This window comes from Stegostoma tigrinum, chromosome 5, assembly GCF_030684315.1.
Source record: "Stegostoma tigrinum isolate sSteTig4 chromosome 5, sSteTig4.hap1, whole genome shotgun sequence".
NCBI classification, from domain to species: Eukaryota; Metazoa; Chordata; class Chondrichthyes; order Orectolobiformes; family Stegostomatidae; genus Stegostoma; species Stegostoma tigrinum.
The window spans coordinates 118,303,905-118,317,376 of NC_081358.1; the positions used below are offsets into that span (position 1 = coordinate 118,303,905).

The 13,472-nt window shown below is 39.8% G+C and overlaps 1 protein-coding gene across 1 annotated transcript in view; it reads left to right on the top strand.

Annotated features, from left to right (window-relative positions):
* Positions 1-13,472, top strand: part of rnmt (RNA (guanine-7-) methyltransferase) — a 34,408-nt gene that overhangs the window by 5,102 nt on the left and 15,834 nt on the right. Inside the window, exons 4-7 of the mRNA XM_048530004.2 lie at positions 450-565; positions 6,442-6,623; positions 10,026-10,190; positions 11,035-11,152. Coding sequence (XP_048385961.1) covers positions 450-565; positions 6,442-6,623; positions 10,026-10,190; positions 11,035-11,152 — 581 coding nt within the window. The remainder of the gene's footprint in view (positions 1-449; positions 566-6,441; positions 6,624-10,025; positions 10,191-11,034; positions 11,153-13,472) is intronic.

The window sequence follows — 13,472 nt, forward strand, 5'->3', positions numbered from 1 at the left end:
CCTGAAATATTTTTGCTATTTGTGTTGAAATGTCATCAGCATTTGAGCTTTAAATGGCAGAAGTAATTTGTTAGTTATTAATTCCAGGAGAATAAGCATGCAGTCCAATTTATTTAATTACTGAAGAATAATTTTCTAATGTAAAACTGTTTCCTTTATTATTTTCACTTCTGGTTCTTTACTGTCAGTTTCTTCATTTGAGATTAATTGTGATGACTTAATATATTTCTTTCATTCTTCATTTGCCACATGTGAAATGAGGCTTGTTACCTTTATTGACTACAAAGGAACCTATTTTAGCGTTTAATTTACTGTAGCACCAAATTTAGCTAGAAATTGAGACCGGTGTCAGATGAAGAGCAAGATATGTTTTTAAAAGTTGTATCTTTATGTTCAATTGGTGAAGCTGATAGCTGCTTAAATTCCTTTTCACCCTTCTCCTCTAACAGATATTGCTGATGTTTCTGTCGAACAGTGCATTCACCGGTACACTGACATGAAAAACAGATGTTATTCAAACGAACATCTTTTTGCTGCAGAATTTATAAGAGCAGACTGTACGAAGGTAAAATGCTTTCAATTTAATTGTATCTGATCTTCAAATCCATTATGCATTGCAATACATTTGTGTTTTATGAAAATCTTTATAAATGTTGATGATTTTAGAAGCCTGCTTAGTGGTAATAACTATAATATTCATAAATTTCAGAAAAAAAACATTTGTTTAGGTAACTTTCAGAATCCGATAACTGGTGTACTAACGTTTTGTTTTTTTAAATGCATTGAAATTCTCCAGTATTCTTCTGCTCTGTTATGTGCAATCTAACTAGCCTGAAGCTGAGTAAATTATATGCTAACTGAATTTGTTCATGGGATTTGGGTACCGACAGCATTTATTGCTTATCCATAATTGCCCTTGAGAAAGAGGTGATAAGCTATCATGTTGAAGTGCAGCACTCCATTAACTGAACACATGAACAAGAAACAATTTTAAGCCACTGAGTCCTTTGGGCCTGCTCTGCCATTTAATTTTAACCTTGATGCTACATACCTGCATACCCACAGTGATCTTTCAACCCCATGCTAATCAAGAATCTATCTATTCCTGCTGTAAAAATATTTAAAGATTCTATATCCACTGCTTTTTGATGAAAGGGATTCCTATGACACTTGACATTGTGAGAGAAATGTTTTTTCTTCATCTGTTTTAAATTGTCGACCACTTATTTTTAAAATTTGACCCCTTGTTTTAGATCCTTCCCCAAGAGAAAATATTCTTTCCACATCCACCCAATCAAGATCCCTTGGGATCACTTGTCTCAATTAAGTCATCTCCGACATTTCTAAACTTCAGAGGATACAGACCTAGCCTGTGTAGCCTTTCTTTACACAGTAGCCTATACATTTCAGGTATTAACCTGATAAACCTTCTCTAAACTGCTATCAATGTATTGACATCCTTCCATAAGTGTGTTGACCACTATTGTACAGAGTGCTCCAGATGTAGTTTCACCAGTACCATGTACACCTGAAGCATAACCTCCCTATCTTTGTATTCAATTTCCTCTTTCAAGAAAACCCCATGTTCTTTTAGCTTTCCTGATTACTTGCTGCACCTGCATCCTAATCTTCTGTGATTCATGGCCTAGGATGCCCGGATCTTTCTGCATTGTGGAGCTGTATAACCTCCCGTTGTTTAGATATTTTGCTTTTGTATCCTGTCTGCCAAAAGTGACAGTTTCATGTCTTCCCACACTATACTTTGTTTGTCAGTTCTTTGCCCTCTCACTTAGTTTGATTTGGTACGGGTTCTTCCGTAATGATGTTGAGGAAATTCCAGGATTTTGATCCAGCAACGGCAAAGAAATGGCGATATTTTTACAAGTCAGAATGTTGAGTGCCTTGGAGAGGAACTTGCAGGTGATGGTATTCTCGTATTTGCTACCGTTGTCCTTCAATATGATAGAAGTTGTGGGTTTGGCAGGTGCTGTCTAAGGAGCTTTGGTAAATTTCTGCAGTGCATCTTGTAGATGGTACACACTGCTGCTGCTGAATGTCACTGGGTTGAGGGACTGGATGTTTGTGGATTGGTACTGACAAGTGGGCTATCAAGCCTAAATGGTGTCGGAGCTGCACTCGTCCAGGCAAATGGGATGTACTACAGTGCTACTCCTTACTTACATCTTGTTGATGATGGACAGGCTTTGGGAAATCGGGTGATGAGTTACTGCAAGATTTGTAGATTCATACAATTTTACAGCAGATTCCTTGACTTACATCTGCTCTTACAGACATGGTATTTATATGACAGGTCCAGTTTCTGGTCATTGGTAACATCACAGGGTAGTGGAGGTTTTGGTAATGGGTCATGCCATTGAACGTCAAGGACAGTGGTTAGATTCTCTGTTTGAGCTGGTTATTACCTGGCACTTGCGTGAATGTTACTTGTCACTTGTCAGCCAAAACCTGGATATTGTCATTTTTCTGAAGAAGGGTCCTCACCCAAAACATCAGCTTTCCTGCTCCTCTGATGCTGCCTGGACTGCTGTGTTCCTCCAGCTTCACACTGTGTTATCTCAGACTCCAGCATCAGCAGTTCTTACTATCTGTGGATATTGCCTTGTCCTTGCTGCATTTGAACGTGGACTGTTATCTGAGGAATCATGAATTGTCAAACATTAAGCAAACCAGCAGCGCAACAGGGTAGATTCCAGACTTATAGCTGTAATGGAACAGCTTGGCTAAGTATGTGGCAAATTCTGCAATATGTTTTTAATACTATTGCTGGAATATTGCTAGGGTCCATGGCCTTTGCTGTATCCAGTGTCATTAACTAATTTTTGATAACACTTAGAGTGCATTGAATTGGCTAAGAACTGGCATCCTTGATTTGAAGGCAGAATGAGGCAGAGAGATCATTCACTAGCACTTTTAGAATCCCCACAATGTGGAAACAGGCCCTTTGGCCCAACAAGTCCACACTGACCCTTGGAGCATCCCACCCAGACCCTCACCCCTATAACCCACCTAACCTACAGGTCCCTGAACATAGTGGACAATTTAGCATGGCCACTCCATCTAACTTCCACATCTTTGTACTATTTGGAGGAAACTGGAGCACCCGGAGGAAACCCACGCAGACACAGGGAGAATGTGCAAACTCTGCACAGTCACACGAGGTTGGAATCGAATCCAAGTCCCTGGTGCTGTGAGGCTGCAGTGCTAACCACTGACTCACCATGCCGCCCCAACCTTTTGAACATAGAACATAGAGCATAGAACATTACAGTGCAGTACAGGCCCTGAGGCCCTCGATGTTGTGCTGACCTGTCATACCGATCTCAAGCCCATCTAACCTACACTATTCCATCTACGTCCATATGCTTACCCAATGACGACTTAAATGTACCTAAAGTTGGCGAATCTACCACCGTTGCAGGCAAAGCGTTCCATTCCCTTACTACTCTCTGAGTAAAGAAACTACCTCTGACATCTGTCCTATATCTTTCACCCCTCAATTTAAAGCTATGCCCCCTCGTGCTCGCCATCACCATCCTAGGAAAAAGGCTCTCCCTATCCACCCTATCTAACCCTCTGATTATTTTAAATGTTTCAATTAAGTCACCTCTCAACCTTCTTCTCTCTAATGAAAACAGCCTCAAGTCCCTCAACCTTTCCTCGTAAGACCTTCCCTCCGTACCAGGCAACATCCTAGTAAATCTCCTTTGCACCCTTTCCAAAGCTTCCACATCCTTCTTATAATGTGGTGACCAGAACTGTATGCAATACTCCAAGTGCGGCCGCACGAAGAGTTTTGTACAGCTGTAGCTTAACCTCTTGGTTCCGGAACTTGATCTCTCTATTAATAAAAGCTAAAACACTGTATGCCTTCTTAACAGCCCTGTCAACCTGGGTGGCAACTTTCCGCAAATACTCCAACCTTCTGTTTTGCATTGATGTGCTGGGTTCTTCCATCATTTAGAGCTTTGTGGAGCTCCATTCTGTATCAAGTTGTTTCATTGTGCAACACCATTCACGATTGGATGTGGCAGGGCTGCAAAGCTCAGATCTGATCTATTCATTTGTGGAATTGCTTAGCTCTAGTTAAGTAACGGCTTATATTTCTTGATACACAGTAGTCCTGTCCTGTGCTTTAGCTTCTCCCAGCTTGACACCATTATTGTTAGTTATGCTCAGTGCTTTTCTTGTGTGCCCGCCCTCACTTTTCTTTGAACCAGGGTTTCTCCCTGGTTTGATGGTGGTGGTGGAAGTGGATATGCTGGGCAGTGAGGTTGCAGATTGTTTTTGAGTGTGTTGCTGCTGCTTATACACTTTCACACGTGTCCAGTCTTGAATTACTAGGCCTTTTCTAATTTGATCCTATTTAGCTTGCTTGTAGGACCACACAATGAAATGAAGAGTATTCCCAGTGTGAAGATGGCACTTCATCTCCACAGGGAGTGTGCAGTGGTCTCTCTTGAGCAGATATATCTGTGACAGAGAGATTTGTGAGAATGCTTTCAGTATGTTTTTCCCTCCTGGTTCCCTCGCTACCTGCCATACGTCCTGTCTAGCAGCAATATCCTTTAGGGCTCAACCAGGTCAAGTCAGTAGTAGTTTTTCAGCATTGAAGCTCCCCACCCAGATCTCATTCTGTGCACTTGCCACTCATGGTGTCTGTTTCAAGTCTAGCTCAACTTGGAAAAGTACTGACTCATCTGCTGAGAGGAGGGTGTTAGTATGTGACGATCAGCAGGATGTTTCCTTGCCGTGTTTTGCCTGATGGCGTCAGTAGTCAATATTGAGGAATCCTAAAGAAACTGCTTCTGAACTGTATGCCTTCAACTCTACTGGGCCTGCCCTGTTCATGGGACAGGACATACAGTGCCAGTGCTGATGGCGCCTGGGCATTTCCTGTAAGATAGGAATGCATTGTATGACAATGTCTGGATCATGTTTGATTAGTTTGTGACACGGCTCTCCCAGTTTTGGTACAAGGCCCAGGGTCTTATTAAAGAAGACTTTGTCGGATTGGCGGTGTTGGATTTGCCATTGTCGTTAATGCTGCTTAGATTAGTGCCAGGAAGTCCATCTGGTTTCTTTTCTTTTTGAAGTCTTGCAACATAACTGTGTGGGTGTTTTTCCTGGTCACTTCTGATCCTTGTGCCAAATTGCTTAAACCTATTTCTTTCAGTGACTGATTCTTCTGACACTGGAAGTGGTTTCTCCTACTTACTCCCTTAAAACCCTTTGTTATTTTTAGTCTTGACCAAATCTCCCCTTCACCTTCTCTGCAGCAGGAAGGGAAATCCTAGTTTCTCCATCCACACCTGATACAATTTCTAGCAAATCTCCTGTTCCCCCTCTGGATGCTCATGATCTCCTTTGTAGATGTTGTCCATTTTAAAGAAGTTTGGAAATCTTAGTTATGGTTTGTCATGATGAGGATTGAGGTGGGTAAATAAAATCCAAATTGATTATTTTTATTGACTGAGCACAAAGGTGTGTGATATAACAACCTTGAAGGTATTGGGAAGAGAAGGTTGGTAGAAAAATGACCATTTTAAAAATTCATTCAAGGGACGTGAACATTGCTCGCTAGGTCAGCAATTAATGCCCATCCCTAGTTACCCAGTGTCAACAATAATATGATGCTTCTGGAGTCACATGTAGGCCAGACAATATAAGGATGGCAGATCTCCTTCCCTAATAGGAAGTAATGAACCAGATGGGATTTTACAACAATCATCAGTGTAGTTGCTACTAGACAAACTTTTCATTCCAGAGCTTTGATTAAATCAAAATGACATCTGTTATCATAGAATCATAGAATCCCTACAGTGCAGGTAGAGGCCATTTGACTCATCGATTCTGCACTGATCCTTCAAATTAAATCAAAATGACATCTGTTATCATAGAATCATAGAATCCCTACAGTGCAGGTAGAGGCCATTTGACTCATCGATTCTGCACTGATCCTTCAAAGAGGATCCCCTCTTATCCCTGTCACCCACATTTACCACAGTTACCCCACCTAGCCTGCACGCTGCAACCCATCTGAAGTGCACATCCTGGGATTGTGGGAGGAAACTGGAACATCTGAAGGAAATCCAAGCAGAAACTGGGAAGACTTGCAAACTCCACAGACCGCTGCCTAAGGCTGGATTCGAACCCAGCTCCTTGTTGCTATAAGCCTGGTTATATGTTATATTACCACTATCCCGCCATGTCCCCTTTAAAAATCAAAGTCTTTTAGTTAGAAAATACCTCGAATGCAGATCAATATTTAAGATCACTTGACCTGAAACATTAACTCTGTTTCTTTCCACAGTTGCTGCTTGAGCTGTTGAATTTTTCCAACATTTTTTTGTTTTGACTTGGTATTTCCAGTATCCACAGTATTTTGTTTTTGAAAGAGTTTTTGCTGTTTTATTTTGAAAGGAGTTGCTGACTGAGAAGTATCAGGATCCTGATGTAGTCTTTGACATCTGCAGCTGTCAGTTTGTCTACCATTATTCCTTTGAAACATTACAACAGGCAGACACCATGCTGAAGAATGCGTGTGAACGCTTGCGTCCGGGAGGGTACTTCATTGGAACTACACCAAATGCTTTTGAACTTGTGTGAGTCTTAATTTATCTTGGTGTAAATTGTTTCACCTTAATAAGAATTTGAACTTGGATATGGGAGGAAATAAATAACAGGATGATAGAACGAGAAAATGCTAAGTTAGACCCAAACTTCCAGGAATTTCATTGGACATGTTGTTAAATTCAGCTTCAAAGGATTACCAAGGGAACTTGTTCCACAGCTGAACCATTTTGGTGAAAAATGTTGTATTTTGCTTTCCTTCTTGATAATGTATAACTTGATATTTGAATATTTTATAGTGAGAAGCCAGTTTTTAATAGTTTAATAGTCTAACGCTAGCCATAACACTTAACCTCGTCACCCAACTCACTGTTCTTTGAAATTGTCATTTGATCATCTCTGTACCTACCTCTGACTGTCCTGTCCTTTCTCAGGCTAGTAGACTTTAAGACAGGTGGATTGTGTTGACTGCCCAGTTCAACAAAATGTGTTTTCTTTCAAACATGTTTCATCTTCCAAAAGTAATCCAGTATTTTTTTTTGATCTTCCACAGTGCATCCAAATATTGCATTTTTTGTTTTTGTAGATTTATCAGCACACGTGCTCATAACTACTGATGTTTGTGGATTAAATTCCCCATCTTGTTTCCTTGTTTCCAAATTAGAAATGCACTCTCATAAATGGCTCACCATTTTTGGGAATGTGATGAATTGACTCCCACTAGTCTCCAGCTTTGACACTATACAGGATGAAGCGGCCAACTTGATTGGCACTTATTGCATTTGCCTAAATATCCACCCCTTCACCATAAGCGTGTTGTATGCTTCCACAAAACCTAGAACCTCCTCCACTCCCTAAGGAAGGGGAACAGGTGCATTTGAATGCCCCCATAAGCTCCCCACCTTGTTGCACAGTGTTGTAACTTGGACTGCCATTGTTGAGTCAAAGTCTTGGAGCTCCTTACCAAAAAGCACCTTCTTTATGCAGATTGGAGCTGTTCAAGAAGACCCACTGCTATTAGATAATAGAGAAATGCTAGCAGGTCTAGTGATGTCCACATCTTTGGACTGACTGCAAGAAATAGCTATTTAGGCTAAATTAACTGCATTTAAGAACATAAATGGGTGTAGATATTTGATCTTTTGAATGGATTCAATCATGTAGTAAGATTATGGCACCTCTCTTACCTCTAAGCCAACTTGCTCCATTGTTATATCCCTTAAACTCCCTTACTATGGACAAACCTGTCAAACAAAGAAGAACTAAAGCAGCTGGAAATCAGAAAATTAAACAAAATGCTTGAAAAACATAGGTGATCTGGTAGCATCTATGGAGAGAAAGCCGAGTTAATGTTTCAGGTCCAGTGACCTTTCAGAACTGAAGAAGAAGCCCCTTAATCCTTGACTTAAATATTCTCAATGACTGAGCACCCAGTTCTCTATAGGGTAGAATCTTCCAAAGATTCACCGTCTTCTGAGTCAACAAATGACTCCTCATCCCCACCAAAATGATGTGTGTCCCGTTGTCCACCTCCCCACTTTGCAAATGTGAGCCACTAGCTCTAGACTCATTATCCAGGAAAATGTTGTCCTCACTATCTACTCAGTCAAATTCCTTAAACGTATAATATTTTTAATGAGATGACCATTGTTCCTCTAGACCCTGGAAAGTATGAACCCTATGCATCCAAACCTCTCTGATAGGGAATGTGCCATTTGCATGAATTACTCAGCAAACCTTTTAAATTCCTGTGCAAGGCTACCTAAGTCCTATTGAATTCTGACATTTCTTAATTTGTGATCTATTAACAATTTTGATTTTTCTTACCAAAGTAGATAATTTTGCATTCTTCCGGTGTTTGTCTACCTGCCACATTCTTGCCCACTAAACTCTTATTTTCTTTCACAGCTGCTTTGCACTGTCTTCTCAGCTTCTGTTCCCACTTACACGTGAGCACATTTCACTCAGTCTTCCAAGGTAGATCATTGAAAGAGATTGTAAATAGTGGAGGCTCAGTCAATTAATTTGGCAAGTACATGGACTGAGTGAGTGTGACTTCGTATCTTTGTCACTAATTTTAGTAACTTGTGATACTCCATCCGAGTTAAAGCTACATTTTGGAGGTAGCTGAAGTCTCACGTCTGACCATAATAGTACCTACTTTGTAATTACTGCCGACATGTTATGTTTATCTTTCTCTTCCTGTCCTTCAATAAGTTCACCATGAAGCAATGAATTTTATCACTTAATCCTTGACCTCGTTCCTGGCCCACAAACTGTTGACACGGAACCTTGGTTATTATGTTGTTGCCATTTTCCAAACAAAGTCTGTCAACAGATTAGACATGAATGCGCTAACTTGAATTCGTTTCGACTCTTCTTTCATAAGTCATGGTTTTCCATTGCTTTGTAATTTGGACAGGTTGAGTGAGTGGGGAAATGCATGACAGATGAAATATAATATGGATAAATGTGAGGTTATCTATTTTGGTAGCAAAAATAGAGTGATAAATTATTATTTGAATCGTGATACATTGGGAAAGGGGGAGGTACAATCAGATCTAGGAGTTCTTGTACACCAGTTGCTGAAAGTAAGCAAGCAGGTAAAGAAAGCACTTGGTATATTGGTTTTCAGAGCAAGAGGATTTGAGTACAGGAATAGCGATGTCTTACTGCAATTGTGTGGGGTCTTGGTGCGTTTTTGGGCTCAATAGCTGAGAGGGGATATTCTGTCTTTGGAGGAAGTGCAAGGAGAATTTGCAGACTGATTCCTGGGATGAAAGGAGTGACTGGATAGATTAGGACTTCAATTCACCAGAATTTAGAACGAGGGGTGATCTCATAGGAACCCACAAAATTTCAACAGGACTGAAGAGGGTGTTCCCAACGATCCGGGAGTCCAGAATCGGGGATCACAGTCAAAAGATACAAGGCAGCCCATTTAGGACAGCGATGAGAATTTTTTTTTCTGAGCGGGGAGTCTGTGAACTTGTCTACCAAAGAAAGCAATTGAGGTCAAAACATTGGACATTTTCAAAGAGTTGGATTAAGTTTTTCGACTAAAGGGATCAAAGGCTGTGGGTAGAAAGTGGGAACAGGGTACTGAGTTGATCAGTTTGAACGGCAGAATGGGCTCTAATGGCCACATTTCCCACTCCTCTTGTTTTCTGTGTTTCCACCTCTTTGAGCACCCGGCATTTGGCTTTGTTTCACTCAACAACCGATGCTGTAGTTCTTAACCATTGCAGTTCTGATTGTTACTTTTCAATCCTGAATTTAATGAATTATTACATCCATTCTTGAATCCAGTTTCAATACAAATTGTGTCATTTAGATATTTGTGTAGTTTGAGAGAATCTGATGGTTTTAACCATGTTTGAATGCTGTTTTTTTTAATGACATTGGTGGTACTTCACATTGTCTTTCCTCCTCAGAAAACGTCTGGAGGCATCAGAAACCAGCTCGTTTGGAAATGAATTGTACAGTGTAACATTTCAAAAGAAGGGAGAATACCCACTGTTTGGCTGTCAATATGACTTCAACTTGGAAGGAGTCGTTAACGTCCCTGAATTCCTTGTTTATTTTCCACTGTTTGAAGAGTAAGCTGTTTGAATGGGTAATAATGTTGAGAAAGCTGTTCTAATTCAGAACTAGAACTATAGATTTCCTATCTTGGCTCATGGCTTTTTATTTGGAAATTTAGATGTCTTTGGTGCAAAGTGATAGAGGCACTACAATGCTTGAAAGTAATATCTCCAAAAGTTTAAACGTTAGCTTTCAACGATTGTATTGCCTTAGTTGTTAGAATATTACCTTTAACTAGTTAAGATGTCACCCATTGTGTTTCAAGTAGATTCTTTATTTTTGTACTCCATGCCAGTAAAACATTGGACCTACCAATTTTTGGTTTCATTTTCATTGAGAAAATTTTGTGTTCTCAAAAATATTATTTGCCTTGAATCATCTTTTTTCCTTTTTACTGTTAATGCCCTCAAAATTTAAAAGAATTATATTACAGAAACAATAAATTGCTAATCCAGCCTTGTGACATTTTGTTTTTGTTTCCATTTTAGGCAATGATTTTTAGATTTAATGCACGTACTCTTTTGAAGTAATAAATGTATTTTGGGGTATTAAAAGAAGGGGACTTGATATTTGAATCTTCTTTCAGGCTGGATTGTAGATTTCCCAAAGAGAATTTTATTGTCTCATGGTTTCCCTTCTCACAACAAACATTCAGATGAGCATTTCAGTGTGTTAATAAATGTGCTTATGTGTTAATGGAACTGTAACAGTCAAGTATATTGTAAGAATACAGGTCTTTATCAATACTTTTTGCCTGCTGTTTTGGCCAGTAGGTGAGCTCCTTTCAGTATAATTTCTACTTGTAATGCAGCCATTGTAAAGTTATAGCATTTGTATAACTGGTCTTTGTCCTTCTAGGATGGCTAAAAAGCACAAGATGAAGCTCGTCTTAAGAAAATCTTTTGCAGAGTTTTTCAAAGAGAAGGTCCAGAATTCAGAACATAAAATACTGTTGAAGAAAATGAAGTCATTAGAGGTAATATGAAACAACAGCTAATGAAGGTGTTGAGCACATCCCATTGGATAAGCAACATCTGGCCTTCTGTTGTTTTTTAATTTCTTTTTATTAATGGTCAAATGTATGAATTGGTAAGTTTACAATGTGAAATTTAGGACAAGGGCTTGTCAATGTTTAAAATCAGAATTAAAATTTCAGTATTTTTCTGACAAGATCATTTTGCATTCCTGGTTTTCAGGGCACAATACAGTTAATAATTTAAAAAAAACTTTAATCTTAATTTGGTAGAAATCAGCACTTCTTAAGATGATGGTGCATGTATTGTATTTCAGCATTCCACTTCCTCTTTGGTTTTGCCATTGTCATCAAAACAGCTGATGGGTGGCTCCAGACCCTCAGCAGTCTGGTTGATTGATTATTAACTTCCTCCATTCAGTTGTACTAATCATTTTAAGTGGAAATGGTAAGGATGAAAGGAAATGGGAATGTGTATGTGGTTTGAGGATGTATAATATGCAACTTTAGTGAAGATATGCTGGTGCAGAGAGATTTGCAGAGCACCTGCAGAATTTAGTTGGACAGCAGTGTTGATTAAACAGGCTTAGCAAGCACCATGGATTGCACTTTACAGTGCACGGACATCAGAAACTTTTAAACAACTATCAGTTTTTAACTTGTGACTTAAAATCACAAGAAAATTTTGAAAGGGAGGGTAAGAAAACAAATTTACAGTGCAAGTGCTTCAAGATGAGAAGAGGTACAGGCATCACAAATTGTATACAGACAATTCCCCAGTGTTGCAATTCTAAGTTTCTCTAGAGAATAAATACAGGAAACAATTCCCTGATCAAGGAGTAATGTCACCTTGTTCATTAACATATAGAGTAATGGTGAGCCAATGTAGGAATACTGTGATCTGTGGATATTCTCTGTCAGTGATAGCTGTATGTCATTAGATACACCTATATTCAGGGATTTTTGGTAGAAGGGGCTATTGACAAGGGTGGGGGGTGGGGGTGGGGGGAAATCAGGAAATGTTCCATGCCCTCCCAGTCATAGATTTGATTTTTAAATTTTGTACTCCAGCTCAGTATCATTATGCTTTATAAATGAGACACAAGCTATAAAGCACACTGCTGACATCTTTTGGCATAAATTCTAAATGACAGCTTTTGTGCTAATAGATTACTCTCTAAGCTTAGATATCCCTGTTAACTGCAGTTTGACTCTGATTTTGCTAGGTCTCCCTGAAAACAGCCCCTGAGTTCTTTTGAGGTTAAGGTCACAATGTCTTGCTGTTCCTTTCTATGCTGCCCTGTGATATGGATACTGTAAGAAAAGAGCCATTTGTGCCAGCATTTCTCTTGTTTATTAACTCAAATGTCATGAAATCTGATTGAATTTTGAGTAACACCTGTACTTCTATCACTCCTTTTCATTTGGCAAATGATTACTGAAATGTAATTATACTGTCGTGGCTAAGATAACAAAGTGTGAACACAGCAGGCCAAGCAGCATCTCAGGACCACAAAAGCTGACGTTTCGGGCCTAGACCCTTCTGTTCAGAAGCAAAGGTGGGGACAGTGTCCTGGCTGCTGGAGACTTTCTGTCAGTCTCATTTTGATTTCTAAAAGGTTTGTTGCACACAGAGAGGTGGAGGAGTTCAGCAGACCAGCCCAAGATAGTATGGGCCTCCAAAGGTGGACAGTTGCATACGAGAGCAGGAAATTACAAAGGATCATAGACTGATTAAGTCAGTGGGCAAAACTGCACAGTTGTACTTCACTGTGAGATGGTGTAGGTCACACACATTGGATCTGAGAAAGTTGATAGTGTTTTCTTGATTTGTGAGAAACTGTCTACAGAGGGTGTTGAAGAAGGCAGTTAGCTTGCTGGCCTTCTTCGATTGAGGCAATGAGTATAGGAGTTGGGACGTTATGCTACAGTTGTGTACGGAGTTAGTGAGACCGCACTTTGAGCATTGTGTACAGTTTTGGTCACCCAGTTATAGGAAAGACATAATTAAAAACTGGCAAGTGTGCAAAGAAGATTTACATGGATGTTGTCAGGACCAGTAGACCTGGGTTATAGGGAGAGGTTGGCCAGGATAGGACTTTATTCCTTGGAACATAGGAGAATGAGGCATGTTCTTATTGAGGTGTATAAAATCAGAGGGGCATAGATTGGATGAATTCATGTAGTCTTTTTCCCAGGGATTGAAAACTAGAGGGCATAGGTTTAAGGTGAGAGGGGAAAGATTTAAGAAGGACATAAGAGGCAACTTCATGAAAAGAGTGGTGTGCATATAAATAGGCTGCCAGCGAAAGTGGTTGAGATG